At 66.3% G+C, this 21,728-nt stretch overlaps 4 protein-coding genes across 8 annotated transcripts; 1 reads left to right on the forward strand and 3 right to left on the reverse strand.

Moving 5' to 3' along the window:
• Window positions 1–151: 151 nt before the first annotated feature.
• Window positions 152–2,701, reverse strand: RPL22 (ribosomal protein L22). Its single transcript, XM_068414759.1, has 4 exons — window positions 2,594–2,701; window positions 2,083–2,187; window positions 1,166–1,290; window positions 152–370 (listed from the first exon to the last, which is right to left on the reverse strand). The coding sequence occupies exons 1-4, from the start codon at window positions 2,603–2,605 to the stop codon at window positions 226–228; spliced, it is 387 nt and encodes a 128-aa protein (XP_068270860.1). The 5' UTR covers window positions 2,606–2,701; the 3' UTR covers window positions 152–225.
• Window positions 2,702–2,950: 249 nt separating this feature from the next.
• Window positions 2,951–8,354, forward strand: RNF207 (ring finger protein 207). 5 transcript variants are annotated; one of them, XM_068415056.1, is made up of 18 exons: window positions 2,951–3,341; window positions 3,801–3,991; window positions 4,149–4,281; window positions 4,363–4,507; window positions 4,586–4,667; window positions 4,734–4,809; window positions 4,895–5,020; window positions 5,127–5,173; window positions 5,301–5,373; window positions 5,478–5,546; window positions 5,626–5,694; window positions 5,808–5,929; window positions 6,938–7,127; window positions 7,204–7,389; window positions 7,478–7,529; window positions 7,619–7,713; window positions 7,804–7,884; window positions 7,938–8,024. In XM_068415056.1, exons 1-17 carry the CDS (start codon window positions 3,093–3,095, stop codon window positions 7,861–7,863), a joined length of 1,965 nt encoding a protein of 654 aa, XP_068271157.1. In that variant the 5' UTR covers window positions 2,951–3,092; the 3' UTR covers window positions 7,864–7,884; window positions 7,938–8,024. The 5 variants fall into 5 exon arrangements, with proteins under 5 accessions (XP_068271157.1, XP_068271156.1, XP_068271155.1 ...); XM_068415055.1 differs by having other exon boundaries at window positions 2,952–3,341; window positions 7,956–8,045; XM_068415054.1 differs by having other exon boundaries at window positions 2,954–3,341; window positions 7,288–7,389; window positions 7,619–7,736; window positions 7,938–8,354.
• Window positions 8,355–10,275: 1,921 nt separating this feature from the next.
• ICMT (isoprenylcysteine carboxyl methyltransferase) lies at window positions 10,276–13,550 on the reverse strand. The gene is made up of 5 exons (XM_068414812.1): window positions 13,317–13,550; window positions 13,013–13,101; window positions 12,758–12,927; window positions 11,725–11,942; window positions 10,276–10,874 (listed from the first exon to the last, which is right to left on the reverse strand). Exons 1-5 carry the CDS (start codon window positions 13,548–13,550, stop codon window positions 10,692–10,694), a joined length of 894 nt encoding a protein of 297 aa, XP_068270913.1. The 3' UTR covers window positions 10,276–10,691.
• Window positions 13,551–14,349: 799 nt separating this feature from the next.
• ACOT7 (acyl-CoA thioesterase 7) lies at window positions 14,350–20,592 on the reverse strand. Its single transcript, XM_068414748.1, has 9 exons — window positions 20,510–20,592; window positions 19,544–19,661; window positions 18,925–19,081; window positions 18,319–18,410; window positions 18,078–18,192; window positions 16,952–17,038; window positions 16,067–16,183; window positions 15,657–15,841; window positions 14,350–15,001 (listed from the first exon to the last, which is right to left on the reverse strand). Exons 1-9 carry the CDS (start codon window positions 20,560–20,562, stop codon window positions 14,897–14,899), a joined length of 1,029 nt encoding a protein of 342 aa, XP_068270849.1. The 5' UTR covers window positions 20,563–20,592; the 3' UTR covers window positions 14,350–14,896.
• Between the last annotated feature and the right edge of the window lie 1,136 nt (window positions 20,593–21,728).

A 21,728-nucleotide genomic window follows, 5' to 3' on the forward strand; every position in this document is an offset into this window, starting at 1 on the left:
TACACGCCAAGATGGCGGCCCCGCGCCACGCCCCCCCCGGGGCGGGCCCCAGCCCCGCCCCCTCCGCCTCCGCCCCGCCCCCGGCCCCGCCGCTCCCCGAAACGCCCCGAATCCCCCCAAAGCGGCGCCGGCCCCACCAGCCGCGCGGGGATCAACAACTCTCCGGCCGTTTATTCCAGGCAAGCAAAACTGTACAAAATGGCGGCCGGGGGGGGGGGGGCCGGCTCAATCCTCCTCCTCCTCCTCCTCCTCGTCCTGGTTGATCTGGAAGTAGCGCAGCTCGTAGCTCTCCTTGCTGTTGGCCACCACGCGCAGCCAGTCCCGCAGGTTGTTCTTCTTCAGGTACTTCTTGGTCAGGTACTTCAGGTACCTGCGGGGAGAAGCGCGGCTAAAGCGGCTCTGCACCCCTGGCCGGTGCCCCCCGCCCCCCGCCAGCCCCCCACGGCGCTTTGGCAAACACAAATCCCCGTGCCCAAGGCCTCCCACCTCCACCGGCAGCCACGCACCCCAGCGGGCACGTCCCGGCAAAGCTTCCACCAGGAAACGCCACCGCCGGGGGAATCGCGCCGGCACCCCAGCGACACGGAGCCCAGGGCCCCCCTCGCCCTCGGCGGCTCTGACCATACGCCGTATTTCCACGCCACCGGTTCAACACGCCGCAAAGAATCTCCGCTCGGGCGGTGGCTAACCGCCGCCGGCCCCCACGGCTGCAGCACCGACACGGAGAAACCACGTCAGGTGAAACGCAGGTGCTCACAGAGCAGGGCACTGCCCCGGAACCACGCATGGCTTTCCTCCTCCCACCGTCTCAGACCCCCAGCTGCCTCGCCGTGCCGTCTCTGCCACAGCAACAACCACGTCCGGCAAAGCCAAAGGAGAGGCGGCCCCGGGCAGCAGGCAGGAGCCCACCAGGACAAGGAGTGGAAGAGCTTGGCTGCAGATCAGCCCCCACACCCCGCACCCTTCAGCCGCACGCCCTCCCCGGCCGCCCACCCCACGGCCTTCCCAGCAGGAACACCGAGACGCATCTCTCAAAGATCATTCCGGAACAGGCAGCCACCGCACCGAGTGTCACGGGGTGTTTAACTGAGAGTCTTGGCACAACTCCTGCACCGAGACACCTCTGCCAGCCACGCAGGGCCACGGGGCTGCCCCACGCCCTCACCTCTTGGAGAACGGGACCTCTGACGTGACCGTGATCTTGCTCTTGCTCCTCTCGATGGTGACCACGCCCCCGCCCAGGTTTCCCGCTTTGCCGTTCACCTTGATCCTTTCCTGCAGGAACTGCTCCTGCAACAGAGGAATGTCACCGCTCAGCCGGGGCCGCCAGCTCCCGCCGGACAAGGCCTCCCCGGCGCGCTTGTGCCCGGCACTTCGGCCTTTTGTTAGCGCTGAGGAATAGCGAGCAGCGCTGTTACGTCCCGGGGAAGCAGCGAAAGCCGCCTCCCACCAGGCTCCGAGCCTGCCAGCACCTCCCACAACCAATTCTACCAGCTCAGACTGGCCCATTCAGACCTGCGTGTAAGCAAGGTTCTCAAACACAAATGCACCCGATAAGCACACCAGGGTCACGTTTCCTGCCTTCCAAGGGGACAGCCAGTGAAGTGACAGCTGGGTTAGGATCCTCCGAGGACACCTCAGCCACAGCCCTGCACTGCAAACCCGTACTAGAGCACAGTTTGAATGAAAACAGGCCCATCAGCGCTGAAAGGCAGCGCTCCCCGCCCTCATCTCTCCTCACAGCTAACAGAAAACTCGCCCCACGAGGGACAAACAGTAACTCTGTCTGACAGGTAGGGAAAACACTCCTGCTTTAACTACAAAGTGCTTAAAACCAACAAACACCTCGTAGCCTCCAGCACCACACAGGCTCCCTTTGTCTGCGGGGCGTTTCCCAGCGCTGCAGACTTTTACGCTGCACCGTGGTGAGGGGCAGAAACAGAGAGCAGGGGCGGCAAGGGCTGCGGGGCCGTGCTCGCCAGCACGCAGTGGGGAGCGGAGCTAGCAGCCCCCGCCGAAAGGGCTGGTGGGCAGCAGGGCCGTCACGTCCGCCCCCGGGGCGGCGGGAGGCCTCGCACTCACAAAGTTGGCAGCGTCCATGATGCCGTCCTCCACGGGGTGGGTGCAGTCCAGCGTGAACTTCAACACCTGCTTCTTTTTTTTGCCACCTTTCGCTGCGGGCTTCTTCTGCAGCGGGGGGAAAGAGAGAGCCGTGAGGGACCGGCTCCGGGCAGCAGGTCTGGGGGCAGCGGGGAGGAGGGAGAGGACCAGACCGAGCTCCGGGCTGGCGGGAGCGGAAAGGGGCCCGGGCCAGGATTCGGGCCGGGGGCAGCGCGGAGAGGGAAGGGACCCCAAGGGCCGCCCACCCCCCGGGCCGCCCGCCCGGCGCTTGGCGCGCTGGGCCCGGAGGAGGCCCTGGCCCAGGCCCAGGCCCAGCCCCACGCGCAGGCCCGGGACGGGCCGCGCCGGAGGGGAACGCACCGGATGGGCCCGGGCCGGGGCAGGCGGGGCCGGTGGGGCGGAGCCCGGCAGGCCCCGCGCGGGCAGGGCGGGGGGAGGCCGGGCCGCCCGCCCGCCGCCGGCGGAGACTCACCACGGGCGCCATGGCGGCTCAGCGAAGGGGCAAAAAGGGAGGGCCGCGCCGCGCGCACGCGCGGAAGCACCCTCGGGCCGCCACGGCGCATGCGCCGATGGCCGCGCCGCCTGCACCCACGCCGCCGCCGGGGCGCGCGCCCCGCGCAGGCCGCCCTAGCCGAGCGCGGAGAGCGTCGATGGCTTCCGACCCCGCCCACGCACGCCTCTGACTGCCCCGCGAGCGCATAGTGCTGCCTGGCTGGGCGGCGCACGCGCGCGGCGAGGGGGCGGGGCTCTGGGCTGTGGGCGGGGTTGGGGGTGGGGCCATTATCTTGGGGCGGGGCCACGGGGAAAGGGGGCGGGGCCGGCGGCAGCGCGCGGGGGGCCCCGGCAGGGACCGGGGCTCGGGGTCTCTGGGCACACGTTGCACCCCGGGGTGCCCCTCTGCGCCCCGGCCCCGGGCCCTGCCTGCTGGGGGGGCACCCTCACCCCCTCCTGCCCCCTCTCCAGCCCGCACGATGCCCGCCGCCCCGGTGCGCCCGGGGTCCCCCGTCCCGCACCCGAGGCCCGTCCCTGCCGCAGGGCACGGGGAGGGCGCGGGGCTATTTTTGGGCCGTGGCGCGGCAGCCACCCGGCAGTGCCAGGGGCCCCGCGTCACGGGGGCGGCCAGGCCCTGCCGCCTCGGCATCGCCCTCATTCCAGCCGGCACGCGGGGAGCAGAGGCACGGCTCGGCACGGCCGATCCCCCGGCTCACAGACGGGGAGAGGTAAAGCCTTCGCCCGGCCACGGCGTCCCCCTGTGCCGGGGACAGGGACGGGGGCTCCCCAGCATGTGGGGCAGCTGCCTGCCTGCGATGCCGGGCTGCCATCGTAGGGGACGCCCCCGACACGGGGGCTGCTGCCTCCCGGGGGACAACCCGTCCTGGGGCATCCCCCACTGCTGCTCTGGGGGATGCTCCGCTGCAGGGGACACCCCATCCCGGGGGACGCTCCTGCTCAGGGGGGTGCTCACCCTGGGGGACACCCCGCTGCCGGGGAAAGGGGCACATTCGGGGCAGCCTCGTGCCGCGCTGCTCATCGCCTAAAAATAGGCGACAGCTCGCAGTCCCCGGGGGCAGGATCCGTCCTCTCCGCGGCGGCCACAGCGCTCGCACGAAGCGGTGCCACGCGGGGCCCCCAGGCACGGGGGGTGAAGCGGGGTGCGGGGGCCACTCTCTGCCCCACAGATGGCCGGCGGCATCTTCTCCCCGCTGGGGAGCTGCTCGGAGCTGGAGAAGGCCAACTGCCACCCCCTGGTCTGCCTGCTCTGCCACGAGCCCTACCAGCACCCCTGCCTGCTCGACTGCTACCACAACTTCTGCGCCAGCTGCCTGCGGGGCCGCGCCAGCGACGGCCGCCTGCGCTGCCCCCTCTGCGGGTAAGGGACCGGCCCTACCCGGGGGGACGCCAGGAGCAAGGCAGGGTGCGTGGCACACAGCTGGCAGCCTTGTGGCACGGCTCCCGGTGTCCCCAAAGCTGCCCTCGCCTCCCCCTCCCATCCCTCTCCCCATCCCTGCCCCATGCCGTCCCCGCAGGCACCCCTCGGTGGTGAGGGGGGGCACGGGGCTGCCCCCCGTGGACCGGCTCCTGCAGTTCCTGGTGGACAGCTCGGCCGACGCCGAGGAGGACGTGCAGTGCGCCAACTGCGACCGGCACTGTGCCAAGGCGGTGAGGGCAGCTGGGGAGGGGGCAGGTGGGGGACCCCCGCCGGGGCCGTGCCCACCACCAGCCACCCCCCTGCCCGCGCAGGAGCTGGACACCATGTACTTCTGCAACACCTGCGGGCAGCCCCTCTGCGCCCCGTGCCGCGAGGAGACCCATCGCGCCAAGATGTTCGCCCGCCACGAGATCGTCTCCCTCTCCAAGCGCACCAAGGACATCCACAAGAAGTGCCGTGAGTGCCGTGCCATGCTGCTCTGTGCTGCGCCATACCGTGCCGTGCCAGGCTGCCCGACGCTCCCACCCCTTGCAGCGCTGCACGAGGAGCCCTACATCATGTTCTCCACCGAGAAGAAGTCCATGCTCTGCATCAACTGCTTCAGGGACATGCAGGGGTGAGCGGCCCCGGCCCCGCGCCTGCCCCACGCCCCGCGCCGTGCCCTGACGCCCGGTGCCCACAGGGAGAGCCGGGCGCACTGCATCGACATCGAGACGGCGTACATGCAGGGCTGCCAGCGGCTGGACCAGGCGGTGATGGTGGGCAGGGCCGGCGGGTCTCAGGGGGAGCAGGGGGGCGCGGCGCTGCCCACAGCGCCACAGCCGCCCCGCTGCCCCCGGGCAGGCCGTGAAGGAGCTGCAGACCTCCACACGCGAGGCCATCGTCCTCCTCAAGGCCATGATCGAGGAGGTGCGCAACAGTGCCAGCGAGGAGGAGGCGGCCATCAACTCCCTCTTCGGCCGCATGCAGGTGAGGGGCACCCACCCACACATCACACCTTGCGCCCACGGATGCCCACGGGTGCGGGAGGGGACTGGGGTGGCCACGGGACACAGGGCAGCCATGCCGTTTGCAGGAGCAGCTCTCCGAGAGGAAGAAGACACTCGTGAAAGCCGTGCAGAGGTGAGAGGCCGCAGGCCGAGCCCCTTCCCGGGGCTGTCCCCCACTCCCAGGGCGGGGCGGGGTGCCCTGGGGCCGGACGGCTCCCCAGTGCCCCGTAAGGGCTGTGCCTTGCCCCGCTCTGCTGCAGCCAGCACGAGGAGAAGGAGAAGGCGTTCAAGGAGCAGCTCGCCCACCTCGCCTCCCTGCTGCCCACCCTGCAGGTAGGGCCTGCGCTGGGCAGGGATGTCCCGGCCCCAGGAGCCGGGCATGGGCCGGGCTGCCGCGGCCCCGAGGGGCGCCGGCACTGACACCCCGCCATGCACAGGTCCACCTGGTGACCTGCTCGGCCTTCCTGAGCTCCGCCAACAAAGCCGAGTTCCTGGACCTGGGCTACGTGAGTGCGGCGTGGGGCGGCCGGTGCACCCTGCCACGGGGCCGGGCACCCCTCACCGCACCCCGCCGCTGCCTTTCAGCAACTGATGGAGAGGCTGCAGAGGATTGTCCAGCTGCCGCACCGCCTGCGGCCGGCCCAGACCAGCAAGGTAGAGCCCCCCGCCCGCCCGGGCCGAGCCCCTGCCCGCAGCGCCCCACGGGCAGCCCCAGCTGCCGGCTCTGCCCCGGCCCCAGCCACGCTCGCACCCGTCTCGCCCCCCAGATCAACAGCGAGTACCGGGCAGAGTTCGCCCGCTGCCTGGAGCCCCTGCTGATGCTCAGCCCCCGCCGCTCCGTGGTGGGCAGCGCCGGCGGCATCGGTCCTGGCATCGCCGGCGCGAACATGTGAGGTGCTGGGATCGCCCCGGGGTCGGGGCGCATCCTGCCATGCATGCCCTGCCATGCACCGTGCCACGCATCCCCCTCACATCCCACCGTGCCCAGCTTGCCCCCGCCGCTGCCCTTGAGCCCGTCACCTCGGCGGTGCCGTGGGGACAGCACGGAGTACAGCCGCGCTGACGAACAACAGGCACGGGGGCTTCAAGTGACACTTCTGGGAAGCGGGCGGGCGGGCAGCAGCGCTGGCAGCAGGGCGCCCGGGTGAGCCCGCACCCTGGCACCCCGCCGCCGTCCCCGGAGGGCTCTGCCCCCGCTGCCGCTGTGCCAGGGCCAGCTCCTGCTCGCCCGCACGCCCGCAGCCTCTTTGCCTACCACTATTTTTATCAGAATTTCAGGGAAGTGCCCGGCCGTTCCTCGTCCGGGATATATTTAGGCCCGTTGATGTCACGGCAGCGCCGGCCCTGCCAGGCACTCCCAGGCAGAGAGGACAAACGGGTGCTGCGCCCCATGGGGACCGCTCCTCGCCCCCGGCCGGGCTCGGTGCCGCAGGGTGGCTGAGCTCCCGGGGGCTGCCGGCCCCGGCGCGGGCAGGGGGAGCGCGGCACTACACGGTAGGACCGATGGCAGTGGGGCAGCAGAGCCGGGGCGGTGGGCAGCGCGGGGAGGCTGCGGGATGGGGGGAGACGCAGGGGCAGCAGCGCCAGGAGATGCTGGTGGTAAGGGAGCGAGCCACATCCTTCCCTTGAGAAACCGGAGCGTGCCAAGCTCAGCTCCTGCCTTCTCCCTGCCACAGCCGGTCCCGAAGCCACGGGCACCGGGAGAGCTGCCCACGGAAACCTGACTTTAGGGGCAGCATAAGGCACCTCCGACCGACCCCGTGTGCTCAAGCGAGGGGACGTGCGGGGCTGGCGCGTCCCCAGGCACCTCGGGGGCAAGGGGCAGCAGGGCTGAGCCTGCAGAGTGGCCCCCGGCACCTCGCCCCCGCCGCTGCCCGCTGCCACCCTCTCCCCGCAGGCTCCCCGGCGGCCAATGCTCCAAGACCCTCATGGTGCCCGGCTGCCCCCCCGCCGGCGATAAAATGTCCACCGGCCCCCTGGTGCGGAAGCCGACGATGCACCGGTACATCAGCACCAAGGTCCTGCTGGCCGAGGGGCGCGAGACCCCCTTCGCCGAGCACTGCCGCAACTACGAGAACACCTACCGGGTAGGGAGCGCGGCGGGACGGGGCGGGGCGGGGCGGAGGGTGCTGCTCACGCGGCGGCTGCCCCCCGGCCCCGCAGATGCTGCAGGCGGAGATCCAGGGCCTGAAGGACCAGGTGCAGGAGCTGCACCGCGACCTCACCAAGCACCACTCGCTCATCAAGACGGAGATCATGAGCGAGATCCTGCAGAAGTCCCTGCAGATGGACGTGCAGATCGCGGCCCACTACTCCGCCGTGGAGATGATGCGCAGCGTCTTCGAGGAGGTACGGCCGGCGCGTCCCGGCGGAGCAGGGTCCCTCCGTGCCGTGCCACGGCACGCTGCCCGGCTCCCTCTCCCTCTCCCCCTCCCAGGTCTGGGAGGAGACGTACCAGCGGGTGGCAAACGAACAGGAGATCTACGAAGGTACCGGCGACTCCGCTCCCCCAGCCCTGAGCCCGCCGTGCCCGCTGCGGGGGGCAGCCGTGGCCGCAGCCCGCTCCTCTCGCCCCCAGCCCAGCTCCACGACCTTCTGCAGCTGCGGCAGGAGAACAGCTGCCTGACCACCATCACCAAGCAGATCGCGCCCTACGTCCGCTCCATCGCCAAGGTGAAGGAGCGGCTGGAGCCCAGGTGAGGGGCGCGGGGGGCTTTTGGGGCTGGGGGGACCCAGCCCTGGCTCACGCCCCTCCTGCCACAGGCTGCAGGAGCCCCGGGAGCCCAAGGAGGAACAGGCACAGATGCTGCTCAAGCTCTGTGATGACAGCGAAGCGGCGCCAAGGTAGGTGACAGCGAGTGACCGGGTGCCAAATTCCCCCTGCTGACCCCACCAAGGCGCCTTCCCTTCCCCAGCGACGCCTCGCCCAGCGGCAAGGAGGGGGCTCCGGCCAGCCCCGGGGAGGGCTGCGCACCCGGCAGCACCCCCAGAGACCCCTCCCCGAAAAGCAAAGACTGCTGCAGGGGCCAGCAGAAGAGCGGGGCCGAGAGCGCTGCCAGGAATGAGCTAGCACCGTAGAGGCCAGCGCCGAGGGAGCGCGAGGAGCCGCGCGGTGCCCGCTGCGCTAAAGCCGTGCCCCAGTAGCCAACCGGCTCCTCCCGCCACGAACAAGGCAGGGGAACACAGCCCGGGCACGCAGCGCCTGCAGCACATCGAAAGCCGGGCTTAGGGCGACTTTCTGTGTCTGAAAAAGTAACTGTCTTTATACTCCCCCTCTCGTGTGTTAGAAGGGAAATAAAAGGGCACAAGCACAAGTGTCTGCCTGGTTCTGCAGCGCGGGGCAGAAGCACCTGCCAGCTCGAAACCACAAAGTTTGCAAACACGGGGAAGAAAACCCAAAAAGCCGCTGGTGCAGGGTAGAGCCAGGAGCTCACGCAGGGTCTCGGGGCACCCTGCGAACGGCCAACAGGCAGCGGAGGCCCAACGCAGGCAGGGCACTAGGGAGAAGCGCCCTGCTCCTGGTGCATCTGTGCCTTTGGAAAGGCACAGGAGGGCGGCTCCGACGGCTCACCCCGGCGCTTCAGACGCCTTCCCCACACCTGGTGAGCTCCTGGCTCCTCACTGAGCTTCCAGCCACAGGATTCAGGAAATAAAAGGCTAACAGAGACCGTTGCTCTCAAAAGCACAGAGTGCTCTGAAGTTTTAGCTCGAGATGAAGTTTATCCCTTGCTTTTGATGCTAACGCATCGTGCCTCAGGCAGACCCTGGCACTACCACTGGCAGCTCTCACAGAACAGGATCAAGAAGCATTTGCCACAAAGAACAACCAGAGAACAAGGCTTAGCTTCTGTCGTCACCTCGCATCAAGCCCAAGCGACAATCGCCTTCTCTGTTTCAAAGTACACTGCTGCAAGTTCACAGCACAAACGGTCACACCTACAAAAACAAAACTAGTTAAAAATTAACTCGCCCGAGGCACGCTGGCTGCAACAGCAGGTCGCAGCTTCAGCGAGGACGTGCATCGGAGGCACAGGAAAGCCTGAGCAGGAGCCACAAGTGACTGTGCAGAGAAACCTGCACTACCCCGCTGCTGTATTCTCATGTTTGCTCTGTTCTCCCAAGCTCAGTAAAATACACATCACCAGCGAAGGCGTCAAGCTGACGCTCGGTGCAGAACACACTCTGGAACACAAAGCAAACCCGGAGGAAGGGCTCCGCATCGGTTAAGCGAGGAGAGATCGAGAATTCGCCTCATCCCTGTGGCTGTGCAGCCCCGCGGGTCACTGCGGGTCACAGTCGTGCTCCAACACAACACTGCAGTGCACTGGAAATCCACTGGGAATAATCAAAGTAAGGATTCCAGTTTGGATGTCACCAGCACCTCAAGATATCTCTGAATAACCACCAGACAGAAGTGGGCAATATTTTTTTCTTGTTTTTTTATAAAAAAGGAACCCAAAACCAAAGCAATGTCCACCAGTGCCCCCTTTCCTGAGCCATACCACACACACTGCAAGCCCCAAGCGTGAACCGACAAGCAACTCGTTTCCATTCCAGCTAGGAAGAATAATGTAAAACTCAAGAAAACAGTGAACCTCTTTGGTATATAACGACAGAATAAGTTATACCACAAAGCTCGAGTAAGAACCATTTCCAAAATGGTACCGTTTAAAATAGCATTAGCTAAGCCAAACTTTTTCCCCATTTGGAGAATTCCCCTAGAAGCATCTCCTAGTCGCGCCGGCATCCCAGGTTTCGCCCAAAAAGCAGGCAAGGGTCTCGAGCGCTGAAGCCCTCAGCAAAAGCCTGTTAGCTGCGGTTCTTGCCCAGCCCAAAATCCTGGGATCTCTGCAGGACAGAGGCAGCCGGGCAGGATAGGAAGCAGCGCGACTGGGAAGCGGGCAGAGGGAACCGAGGTGACGGCGGGGAGGCTCGGGAAGGCGGCGGCTGAGACGGCGGCTCCCGAACTCGCGGCAGCAGCCGAGGGAGGAGGGAGCGGGCTGGCTCTCCTGCCGCGCTTCACGGAGGTGCTCGTGATCCAGCGCCAGCGGAAAAGGCTCCCCGTGACCGCTCACGCCGGGGGGAGAGCCGCCCGGTGCCGCGCTGCCAGCTCCCCGGCAAGCAGAGGTCGGCAGCCCCTGCGCCTGAGGAGGGAGAGCTGCAGGCCCGCTCCGGGCCGCCCCGGCGCCAGCTGGCAGGATCGGGCCTAAAGAGATTAAAGCCGCACTGCCCGTCTCGCAAGGTTAAAAAGCTTTAAAATCTAATTACGCCACAGGAACGATCCGCCGAGCGGCGCCTTCCCTGCCCGGGGGCGGGGGGGCAGAGCTGTTCTCTGAAGAATCGCTCCGGAGGCATTTCTGGACAGTTCAGCTGCTGCAGGCAGGAGGGTTCGGTTCTCTTTACGGTCGCTACAGGCTAAGTTATCTGGAAGATCCCTGAATGTGCAATGAGGAGTTATCTTCAGGAGGATGAGCGAGCTTCTGATCCGGGAGTGACCCAGCAGGCCGCCCAGCTCTGCAGCCCTCCGCCCGCTCCTCCTGGGCTCCATGAAATACCAAGGGGCCACTCCCGGCACCGGCGCCACGCGCTGCCCCTCACCGCACGGCGCCTGGAGCTGGGCGTCCACTCCGCCAGTCTGGTTTTTGCCCATGTTACAGTTCCACTTTGACTCCTCTAATGAAAGGGAGACCCGATGGCACCTTCCTTTTGTACTCCAAGTACTCTTCTCCAAAGAAGTGAATGAGTGTGATCTCCTCCTCCTCGATCCGCTCCCTGAAGAAGCGCCAGGACACCAGCGCGTAGCCCACCATGCAGATGGGATTGCAGAGCAACACCTGCGAACAGACACCGGCGGTTAGCGTCCCCCCGCCTCCCAGAGGCGCCGAGGCTGCCTCCCGCCCCCACACGCTAACCGCCCTTCGTTAAGTTTGCCACGCGGCCTAAACGCTCTCCAAAGAAAAAAAGACCCCAGCGCGTTCTGTGGAGTTTCATTCTGGGGAGAAATTAGTGCTTAGGAAGAAAGCGGCCCGCAGGCAGCTGCCGGCTCCTGCCACCCCGGCTAAGAGCGGCACCCCGGCCCTAGAGAGCCCGCGCGTGGCCACGCTGCTCCACGTGCAGTCCTTATGGTCGCTCTCCAGAGAGATAAACCCAAATGCCAACCACCAGCCGACCACGAGAAGAGCACCACTAAGGCAGCGCTGATTTACAGTTCAACCACAGCTGACTTCCAGATTACCCTCTGGCCGGGGCCCTGGGCACGCTTAGAGGGAGTTTTCTTTGCCATCTGGCACAGGATGGGTATTTGGCAGGAGCGAGGTGGAGCCTGACCGCATACGGAAGGCATCTTGGCCGCAGGGACGCAAGGAAACCCTGGACATCAGCTCCAGGCTAGCAGCAGATCACAGCCCAGGCCTCCGAGGGCGTTCTGGCTCAAACCCTGGCCCTGCCGCCCCTGCTTATGCCACACGGAAAATTAAGGCAATGGGGGGGTCCCAAAGATCGTGCGGGGCAGAGCGCTCGGGGTTTCCTGACCCAGTGGGAGGCAGGAGGTGTCAAAACCTGCGCCCAGGCCACCCCGCCGCGGGCTGCCGGCGGTTTGCACCACGCTACAGGCGTGGGGCAGCAATAAGGAGAAAGACCCGGGTTATATAAGACGGAAGTATCTGAGCGCGTTGTATACGGTACCTGTGTTCCAATACTCCAGTAAAACCATCCCACGTAAGACGGGTGCCGGAACCACCCATACACCCCACTTGTCACCAAAGTATGAGTATCCGATTTCTCATTCTGAACAATATGGTTGAAGTTGGAGCCAGCTGTGAGCATGGCCGCTTTCCTCAGACAATCCCCAAAGATCACCATCAACAACCCTACAGTACTCAGCCAGGTGATCTGCTTCAGCTCTGCAAGTGAATAAGGACGGGTCACAACAGGTTTGCACAGGTCACGCTCGCGTGCGGGGGTCCCGGGGGGCTGGGTCGGTGGGTGGGCTTTTCCCTCCCGTCTCAAAGCACGACAACACGTAAAACACAGCCAGCGTCCCTCGCGCTGCCGTCCCGCCACCAAAATAAACAAAACCAGCGTCTCCTGCCACGGAGGCACGCCCAGCGCGGCGTCTGTACGTCCTCGCGGCGGATCTCCCCAGGGGGAGCCCAGCGCCGAGGCAGAGCGTGGCTTTACGGTGTGGAGTAAAGCCAACACAAAGCACAGCCAAGCGGACGCGTTCGGGCCAGACGCGGGGAGCTCCGCAGCCCGCACTGTCGTTATGAAGCAGGGAAGAAGTATGTCTCCCCTCTCCCCAAAAAAAGAAGCACCTCAGACTGGGCAAACAGCAACAGTTTTTGCCAATTTGATTTTATCCCAGGTCAAAAGAAGACGCCCAGATGTAACTGAAGCATCGTTCTTTGTACCACCAAATCGGCTCAAAAGATGCGGCCAGAAAAGGGCTGAAGACCGGCGACGCAGCACAGACGGCTTGGCGTGTCAGAGCGAGGGGGGCGCTTCCCCCACCCCCGAGAACAAAACAAAGAGGCTTTGAGCACAGAGAGATTAAGGCCACGTCAAAGCCTTTCTCTGCTGCTGGCACGGGTCAGCTAAGCGGGGGTCACCAGCGCTTTGCTACCAGACGGGCAGGCCCTGGGCGAGCCACGTGCAGGCGGGCAGAGCCAGGGGACGGCAGGCGGGAGGGTGGGCGGCAGGGAGGGGCAGGGCGGCCGACCTGGGAAGAGGAGCTTCTCCAGCGTGAACTCCACCCAGGAGGAGAGGGCGGCCAGGTTGTACTCGAAGCTGTGGTTGAGTAGGAAGGAGTCCAGGGAGAGGCTGCGCGGGTTGTTGATGGCCGTCACCAGGTACTCCGAGTAGTGGAAGAGGGAGAGGGAGCACATGTACCTGCGGTGAGAGGAAGGCAAGGAGGGAACGCTCGGCGGGGCTGGGGGCCGCCGCACCCACCCGGCTCCCCCAGCCCCTCCGTTACCATCCGAAGTGGCGCCAGGCGGAGCGGCCGGCACCGAGCAGCAGCCCGCAGCCGAAGGCGAAGCCCAGGAAGCAGGCCCGGACGGCGATCTGCAAGCACAGGGAGGGGAGAAACCGCTGCCGCTGCCGCCCCCGGGCCAGGGCCCCGCCGGGGCCTTCCCCCGCGCCCGGTGTCCCCCGACTGCCACTCCCCGAGGGCCTTCCCCACACCGGCGCCCCCCAGACCCGCTCCCCGGGGCTGCCTCCCGCCCCGCCGCCCCCCAGACCCGCTCCCCGGGTCCTCCCCCACCCCGCCGCCCCCGCACCTTGTAGAGCGGCCGCGGGTAGAGCAGCAGCAGCGCCGCGTTCACGCCCGCCACGTGCAGGGCGACGGCCAGGCGGCCGCGCAGGCCGGGGGCGGCCAGGAGGGCGGGGGGGGAGCCCAGAGCCACCGGCAACGCCGCCACCGAGGCGCCCAGCAGGAAGGCGGCCAGGCTGGCGCGGGCCTCCCGGCCCAGCCGCCGCGGACCCGCCGCTGCCGCCGCCGCCGCCGCCATCATGGCGGCGCGCGCCCCGCCCGCGTCGCCCGGGAAACGGCGGCGCCGCTCTCGCGAGAGCTCCGCCCCGCGCAGGCGCAGCAGCGCTGGGAGCGGCGCCGGTCTCGCGAGAGTTGGCCGCGCAGGCGCAGTAGGCGCCGCGGGGCGGGCCCGGGGCCGGCGTCGCTGCGGGACGAGGTTTAACAGTGGGAACGGGAGCGGCGCTGCGCCAGGCCCCGGCCCTACCGGCTGTCCTGGGATACCCCTCAGAACCACAGAATCGTTTTGGTTGGGAAGGACCTTTAAGATCATCGAGTCCAACCGTTAACCCAGCACTGCCAAGGCCACACTAACCCATGTCCCTCAGCACCACATCTACACGGCTTTTAAATCCCCCCAGCGATGGGGACTCCACCACTGCCCTGGGCAGCCTGTGCCAGCGCTTGACAACCCTTTCCATGAAGAAATTGTCCCTGATCTCCAATCTAAACCTCCCCTGGGGCAACTTGAGGCCGTTTCCTCTGTGACATCACTTGTTACCTGGGAGAAGAGACCGACCCCCCCTCGCTACACCCTCCTTTCAGGCAGTTGTAGAGAGCGAGAAGGTCTCCCCTCACTCTCCTTTTCCCACACTAAACCCCCCCAGGTGTTCCGGGTGCGGAAGAGGAGGCAGCCTCCCTTAGCACCACGGGCTGCGCCGCGCGGGGACCCCGAGGGGAGCTGGGGACAGAGGCAGGGGCGGGGAAGCAGCGCAATGTTTCAGAATAAAGCTCCTAAGCTGGAATTGCTGCTGTTTGAGACAAAAAAAATAGAGTAAGACCCGTTTTATTTCAGTCAACGACAACAGACTTTATTTATGCCACAGGATTCCTTAAATAACTTAGATGTGCACAGAGAAACTACCTAGAGGTGTCAACGAAACGGTCCGAGACATTCGGTACGATACCGGGGCGCGTTTCTCGTCGCCAGTATTGTACGTAAGCTTTGGTGTGCAGTTTTAGGACATACCGGCAAGTTTAACACAGCATCACAAAGACTCGCGGCCTCGCGCGTCCCTCATGCCGCCACACTCACGCCACCACGCGCCTCTGCCCCGCTCCGGCACGGGGGAGAGCTTCGCCTACGGGATCGAACGGTGACAATGGGGCGCAAGGGATGAATGGCGAGCGACCAGGAAGGCTCCCGGAGCGCTTAAGCCACCTAAAGCACAAGGTCTACGGCGCTAAACCGATCAGCAGCGAAGCAACCGGTGGCAGCTCCGGTGGCGGGGCTGGGGCGGGCGAAGGCGCGAGGCCTGGCACGGACCGGACACGACACTAACGGGAACCTGGACGTTTGGCGGGCGAAGGCTGCGAGGGCGCGGGGCGGGATCACTGCCGGGCAGCCTGCTGCACCTGCGCCTGCCTCTTGGCTTTCGTCTGGAGGTACCTGCCCTTCCCTTCGTCAAAGCGCCGCTTCTCGTCCTCCGTCTCCGTCTGCCCGCGACAGAAAGAAAGCGAAGGCCCCGGCGTTAGGTGCCTTGGGGCAGCGCAGCTCCCACGCAAGCTTGTGCGGGAGGGAAACGCGCCTCCCCTCGCAGGAAACATCAAGGAAAACCTGCGCTCCATGACATACGTGTTTTGACACCTAATTATACATTAGCCGACAAGATAGTCAGGAATGCAGAAGCACAGAGCAGGAGGAGACCCATGTAGGATCAAATATTAATCAAGAAACAGCCCCTAGGCAGCAGCGCCGTGTCTCAGCAAAGCCCTGCCAGGATCAGGAGAGCTAAAAATAGGCAGGAGGGCTGGAGTGGGGATGCAGCGGGGATGGGGGGCTCTGTCACCGCTCAGGGTCCCCTCCCGTGAGGGCCGGGGGGGAAGCTGCAGAGCCTGCACGCAGCCTGTCCTCAACCGCGAGAAAGGAAAACCCCCCCAGTCTCCACACGGGCGATTGTCAACCAGAAGGAATTTCAAAAAACAGCCCTGAAGCCTGCTCTGGAAAGGCTCATTCATGCGCGTATTTTTCTGCTGAATAATTCAAGAGAAGGGGATTTGTTGGACAAAAAAGCTGGCTGGGGTGTGCCCCGGGGGGAGCAGGAGAGGGGCTGGCCCAGCTGGCTGGCAGCGCGGCAGGGAGAGCTCTTACCAGCAGCTGCGGGACGGGCAGGGGCTTCCCCTCCTTGCTCAGGGAGACGTAGGTGAAGAAGGCGCTGACGGCACGGTACCGCTCCCGGGGCTCATCCACAAACGGGTCGGCATCCACAAAGACCTCGATTTCCATGGATTTATTGCTCGTGAAGGTCATGCGCCCCGAGATGGTGATGACGCTGCCTGCGAAGCGGAGAGGGGCTGGTTAAGCAGACAGCCCCTGCTTCTGCTCCGAGCAAGGGGTCCTGCTTGTTTTGTGCTTAAGCCACGTCTTAAGCGGAGCTTCTCAGCACAGGACATGTCTAACAGGGACTAAATTTCTCTGCCAGCACATCCTGAGCACACGCCCACGGGAGCCAGGACGTGGCACTGCAGGAGAGCGAAGCACCTGCCACCACCCCCCATCACCTTTTTTGATCTTCTCGTGGAAGTTGATGGCATCCACCGAAGCGGTGACGATGTTGGTCTTGCAGTGGCGGGCGGCCACAATCCCAGCGACCTCATCCATGAGCTTCATGGTGACACCTGGGGGGAAGGCAGAGGGTCCCGTCTCAGGGAAGCCGGTGGGATTTGGGGAAAAGCAGTAGAGCAGTAAGGCCTTTGCACGACCAAAGCTACAGCGAGGAGTCAAAGCGGAGACTGAACCCCAACTGCAGGAAACCCCCAGTACTGGCACAAAGACTGCTGTCAAGGGTGCCCGCAGGCATCCTCGCAGACCTGGGCTTAAGCTTGAGACCAGCTCCGGCTCTCCCGAATTTCTCTGAGCAAACCTCAGCCCTGCAAGGCAAGACCAGTCCCCCAAACATCCTGCTTGGAAAGAGCTCTGAGCCACACCGGTGTTGGTTCTGGGTTTTTTTAGGACACAATTAGATGAAGAGCGGCATCCCAGCCTGGGCGAGCTCGCCTCTACCCAGGCTCGCACCGCACGCATCTGCCCTGCCCTGCCCGGCAGGCGACAGGCACTGCCAGCCAAGAGGAAATTACTCCAGCAAATTGCAGTCATTGTACGCTGAGGGTTTATAATCGGAGATTTGCAATTTATGAGTTGATGACAAAATTGTAGGAGTTACAGTTCGAGTATGTCAGTTCTCGGGGCCTTTTTTTAAGCATAGAAAAAAAAAGACGAAGCTTTTGTCTCAGCTGAAGCAACGCTGATCCTTACAGACAGTGGAGAAGGGCCCAGGCGCCTTCAGAGGCAGAGCCACCTCCCAGAAACACCGAGACACTCTCAAACTGTGCTTCTGCTCTGGGGAGAAGCCAACCCATGCGCTGACCGAGGCGTCGCTCGCTCACCTCCGTGCACGAAGCCCAGCAGCGTGCAGTCCGACGGTCCCACCAGGTGGATCAGGCTGGACTGGCTGTAGCCGACGGTGTGCAGCTCTGGTTGGAGAAAGAGAGCAAAGCGCGGTCAGAGCTGCTCGGCCAGCACCCACACGCCGCTGGACGTCCCTGTCTTAAACCGCCTGAAGGAATGAAACACGGGGCTGGCTTGTGCAGAGCTGAAGCGTGTTCAAACCAGCACTTACATCGGCCCCGAGAAGCCCTGAGAGCAGCCTAACGGGCTGCCACCTCCCTCTGATGCCCACCCATCAATTTTACTCCAGCTCAGCTCATTTCTTCTTTTAAAGCTTTCAAAGAGCCCAAAAGCAAACGTGAGCGAACTGGACAGAGGCGTGGCTGTGCACCTTCCCTCCTCAGGCCACCAGCCGTGGCCGAGTCTCCCCCAACCTGCTGCTTAGCGGCATCTCCAGAGGAGCACACATGAAGACCTCGGTCCCCACGTCCCCCAGCCCTGGCACATGCTGGTGACATCTGACCCGCCATTAAATCCAGATAGCAGAAATTGCACCCTCTGACAGCCGGCAGAGGAAAACCGCTCTTGGGGGTCGGCTGCGTTTTCCATCTAATGAGAGGTACTGAATTTGCTTAATGCAGGAAAAACCAGCCGAGCCCCCGACTGCTCGGCATCACCTCCCCGGGGAGGACGCCCGCACGGCAGCGCCCGCGGAGCCTTACCTTTCGTCTGCCTGTCTGTGAGCAGGGAGAACAGAGGGGAAAAAAGCATCTGAGCAACTTTCATCCCGCATCACCCCCACGACGATCCCCGCACACCACCTCCCCGCCTCTGCCCGAGGACCACGGCCGGTCCTGGAGGCCACCAGCTGCTCGGCCCTTTGGCTCGCCGTCAGCACCGCCACCGTGTTTCCAGAAGCCAGGGCAATGCTTTCAGTAGGAAGGTGCTCACCCAGCTTCCCCCCAACTCAGGCACTGCCACTCCAAAAGCCCATCCCCATGCCCGATGCAGCATTTCGGAGCACATGCTCGCAGCCATGGGTGCCTGGGGACGGCTAGAGTTGCCTTGGGGACCAGTTCGCCCTCCCAGTGCCACCAGGAGGTTGGCACGTACTGCCCACGTTACCTGGGTTGATGACAGGGAAGATCACATCACCGTTTCTCTGCTTAGTTTCCAGCCGATCCAGCTTTTGCTCCTCATAACGCTTCTTCCCCTCATCCTCCTGCTCCTTTCTTGCATACTGGAAGGAAAGGCCGGTAAGAACGGGGCTGGCAAAGCCACTGGCACAGCCGGGGGTGCCAACAGGGCCAGGTTCCTCCAGAGAGGGGGAGCTCCGGTTTTTGGGGAGCAACACGAGCCATCCTACCTGGATGGGGGGAACCTCGAGGACCTTGTTCACGTTCTTCAGGGACAGCGGCACATACCACAGCGTCGCCTTGTTTGTCACCTTCTTTGCCCCTAGAGGAGAGGGGGGCAGAGGGTGACTGCACTGATGCCAGCAGCGCTTCGCCTGCAACCGGCACCGCCGTGTCCGGGGCTGGCTGCATGCTGGCGATGCTGCCGGCACCGGGCACCCCCCTGCCCTGCCGGGCTTTGGCTCGGGGCAGATGTGACAACGCGCTTTTGGGATGGCGTCCTGGCAAGCGGAGCCGGTCGCCAGAGCAACGGCAGGAAAAGGGCCTTTTCCAGGCCGAAGGCAGCCGCGGGCACTGAGGCAGGAGGAGCCAACGGCAGATTTTTCCTTTCTTTGCTAGAAACGATCAATGGAGCCGTAATCCCCGGGGAGCCTGCCTGGCTTCCCCTCCCAGCGCCGCCCCTCCCCGCCGCCCCCAGCACTCGCAATAAAGAGGCAAGATCTCCTCCCTGCCCAGTGCTGCCAGCAACAGCGGGCCGAGGACGGGGCCACCGCAAGCTCTGGGCTTGTCACGGTTACTCCTGGAGTTTGGGGACAGAGCCACCAGCAGCCACCCACCTGTTAAAATGTTTTCAGACATGACGTTGACCTGGACCTCCACGGAGTGCCGGGAGGTGTAGGTGATCTCGGCGCTGACGTTGGCCACCTCGCCGATGCACACCGGGGAGAGGAAGTCTGTCCGCTCCACCCGCGCCAGCGCGGCCACGCAGGGCTCCTGGGGACGGCGAGACAGCGAGGGTAGCGGTGCAGCCACGCCGTGCAGGACCGCAGCCGGCGGCTCCCCGGGGCCAGCCCGTGCCGCACGTGGCTCCAGCACTTCAGCCTCTGCCTTGTCAGCCGGTGGCAGCGCTTCCTTCACCGCCCATAGCCCACACCAGGGCTGCCTCTGAATCGCCCTTCGCGGGAGTTAAAACATTAACAGCAACGTAATAAAGTTTCTGCTCGTTAAACACAATTTCAGCAGGATGCTTCCAGCTACCAGGGCCATGCTCGGGCAGCAGCCGGAGCCACCGGCGGTTTGCACACTGGAATGAGCGTTTCTGGTGTGGGAGCGCGACTGGGCAGCCCCCCAGGCAGTCCCAGGGGACACCCTGCTCCCATCAGACCCCTGAGGCGCGGCAGCGGGGTCGGAGAGTCGCCGAGCTGGAGCCCAGCAGGCGCTGCGGCACCTACTCACCCCGGCCTGGGAGTTGCAGTGGCGGGTGCTGATGATGGCTCCCGCCTCCTCGATCATCTTCAGGATGGTTCCCCCGTGGACGTTCCCCGCGACGTTGGCATCGTCCGGGCGCATGATCCTGCCGGGGGAAGGACACAGGAGCTCACATCCCTCTGCTGCACCCCCAGCCCGGTCCCCGGTGCAGCCGCCCACACCCAACGCTACCACCCTACCGGATGAGCTGCTGGGCCATCTCACCGCGCGGATGCTGGCAACGTCACCGGCGCTGCCTGCACGTGGCTTCCTGCGAGCCGCGGTGGCAACCACCCCAAATTACCATGGGCGTGGAAAGAGGCAGTGCTCCTCTGCCGGGGGCAGCCGGCTGCTCGGCTGGGGCCGCATCTCGCCGCCACCGCAACAAACGGGGACCAAGCCGGGCACGTGCCACCGCCCGACCCGGCTTCCCGGTAGCAGCAGGGGCAGCTTTTGCCGGAGCAGCAAATAATCTACCAAAGCAGGGGAGATGGGGCGATGGCCGTGCGCCAGCCCGGACGGGAGCGGCGCCTCGGCAGGGCGGCCGTGCCGGGGAGCCGCAGCGGGCAACGGCAGGACAACCGGGGCAACGGCATCATAACCGGGGCAACGGCAGGACAACCGGGGCAACGGCAGGACAACCGAGGGGGGCAACGGCAGGATAACCGGGGCAACGGCAGGACAACCGGGGCGTGCCCCGCCCGGCCCTGCCTGCTCACACGCACCAGAGCAAGGGCACGGTGCTGCTCCGCGGTGCCCGGTACAGCCGGCGTCTCCGGTGCGGGCAGCGACGCTGGTGCGGGCAGTGTGACCGGTGCAGGCAGTGTTGCCGGTACCGGCAGCAGCGCAGGCAGCACCGCCGGTAGCATCCCCCTTGCAGCCCGGCCCCGGCGCCCGCCCGCCGCCCCCCAGCCCGCCAGCTCTCCCCCGGGTCCCCGGGCAGCGGGGCCGTACCTGGACACCTGGATGGCGGCCGGCCCCGGGCCCGCGGCCCCCCGCTCCGACATGGCGGCACCGGCGCCCCGCCCGCAACGGCGCTGCGGCACCGCCACGCCCGGCCACGCCCCGCCCCGCCCCGGGGCACGCGCCCCCCGCGCCGCCCCATTGGCTGGCAGCGCCTCGCCCCGCCCCCGCGCCGGTGAGGGGGCGGGGCCGGTGCTCTGCCGGCTGGCGCCGCGCGGGGGCGCTGCGGGGGGCTAGTGCCCCGTGCCCGGGGGGCGGAGCTCCGGTGTGCCCGGGGAGCGGAGCTCCGGTGTGCAGGGGGCGGAGCTCCGGTGGTACCCGCGGAGCCGTGTGTGCCCCACCGGCTCAGGGCCCCCTGCGCCCACCGGTGCCCCCCCCCGCCCACCGCTCCGTGCCGTGCCGAACCGCCCCAGGGCGCAGCACGGCGCTACCGGCACAGGGTCATGCCCGGCCCCCCCCCGATGCCCCCGTCGCGGGCGGGGGATCCCCGTGGCGGTGTTTTCCCGGCAGCAGGTTCCAGCACGCCGCCGGTTTTCCCGGTGACACTTTCCCACGCTCGGGCAGCACGGCAGAAGCGCTCACTCACCGGCAGCCCCCGCGGGGCGCGGTGGGCGGCCGGGAGGGGTCACGGCTCTGCCACCCCGCCGCCGGGCACCGCTGGGCGTTCGGCGGGGTCGGTGCTCGCGAACCGCCCCCAGCCGCTCGCCCCCTACCCGGCCGGCGGGGCGGGGCGGGGCGCGGAGGCGGCCGCGCCGCTGTCCCCGGTGCTGCACGCGCGGCGCCGCCGCTGTCCGCGGTGCTGACGGCGGGGGGCTCCGTCCCGCCCGCTGCCCGCTGCCCGTGCCCCGGTAACCGCCGCCGCTGCCCGCCCTGCCCGTGCTGCCGGGACCCCGCGCACGTCGGGGCTGCCGGAGGAGCCCATCGCCCCTCGCCTCGGCGGGCGGCGGGAGCGGACATCCGTGGGGCGGGGGGGGGGGGGCAGCAGCTCCCCAGCGGCGGCAGCCGGGCACGGGCCGCTGTTGGGGTGCCCTGGGCCGCCCCCGGTGCCGGCCGCAGCCCGGCAAAGCCCGGCTGTCCTGGCAGGAGCCGGCGGGAGCGGCGCGGGGGTCCCGGGCAGCGGCAGCGGGCCGCCGCCGTGCCGTCGGGCGGGGCGGGCGGAGGGGCGGCCCCGGGGGAGGAGAAGGAGGAGCCGTCGGGCCCGGGGGGCGTC

Source organism: Nyctibius grandis, chromosome 17 (assembly GCF_013368605.1).
Source record: "Nyctibius grandis isolate bNycGra1 chromosome 17, bNycGra1.pri, whole genome shotgun sequence".
Classification (NCBI taxonomy): Eukaryota; Metazoa; Chordata; class Aves; order Nyctibiiformes; family Nyctibiidae; genus Nyctibius; species Nyctibius grandis.

What these genes read in the sequence shown, in the direction of transcription:
- ICMT (XM_068414812.1), bottom strand. Translation starts at nt 13,550, where the DNA reads ATGATGGCGGCGGCGGCGGCGGCAGCGGCGGGTCCGCGGCGGCTGGGC. An exon ending in ACCCGCGGCCGCTCTACAAG is followed by an intron (nt 13,102 to 13,316) that starts GTGCGGGGGCGG and finishes CTGTGCTTGCAG; the next exon opens with ATCGCCGTCCGGGCCTGCTT. An exon ending in ACTGGAGTATTGGAACACAG is followed by an intron (nt 10,875 to 11,724) that starts GTACCGTATACA and finishes GTCTGTTCGCAG; the next exon opens with GTGTTGCTCTGCAATCCCAT.
- RNF207 (XM_068415051.1), top strand. Translation starts at nt 3,093, where the DNA reads ATGCCCGCCGCCCCGGTGCGCCCGGGGTCCCCCGTCCCGCACCCGAGG. An exon ending in TGCTTCAGGGACATGCAGGG is followed by an intron (nt 4,668 to 4,733) that starts GTGAGCGGCCCC and finishes CGGTGCCCACAG; the next exon opens with GGAGAGCCGGGCGCACTGCA. An exon ending in GACAGCGAAGCGGCGCCAAG is followed by an intron (nt 7,885 to 7,937) that starts GTAGGTGACAGC and finishes GACCCCACCAAG; the next exon opens with GCGCCTTCCCTTCCCCAGCG.
- RPL22 (XM_068414759.1), bottom strand. An exon ending in TCATGGACGCTGCCAACTTT is followed by an intron (nt 1,291 to 2,082) that starts GTGAGTGCGAGG and finishes CCTCTGTTGCAG; the next exon opens with GAGCAGTTCCTGCAGGAAAG. An exon ending in GAGGTCCCGTTCTCCAAGAG is followed by an intron (nt 371 to 1,165) that starts GTGAGGGCGTGG and finishes TTCTCCCCGCAG; the next exon opens with GTACCTGAAGTACCTGACCA.
- ACOT7 (XM_068414748.1), bottom strand. Translation starts at nt 20,562, where the DNA reads ATGTCGGAGCGGGGGGCCGCGGGCCCGGGGCCGGCCGCCATCCAGGTG. An exon ending in ACTGCAACTCCCAGGCCGGG is followed by an intron (nt 19,082 to 19,543) that starts GTGAGTAGGTGC and finishes CGCCGTCCCCAG; the next exon opens with GAGCCCTGCGTGGCCGCGCT. An exon ending in TGCCCGTCCCGCAGCTGCTG is followed by an intron (nt 15,002 to 15,656) that starts GTAAGAGCTCTC and finishes TGTCGCGGGCAG; the next exon opens with ACGGAGACGGAGGACGAGAA.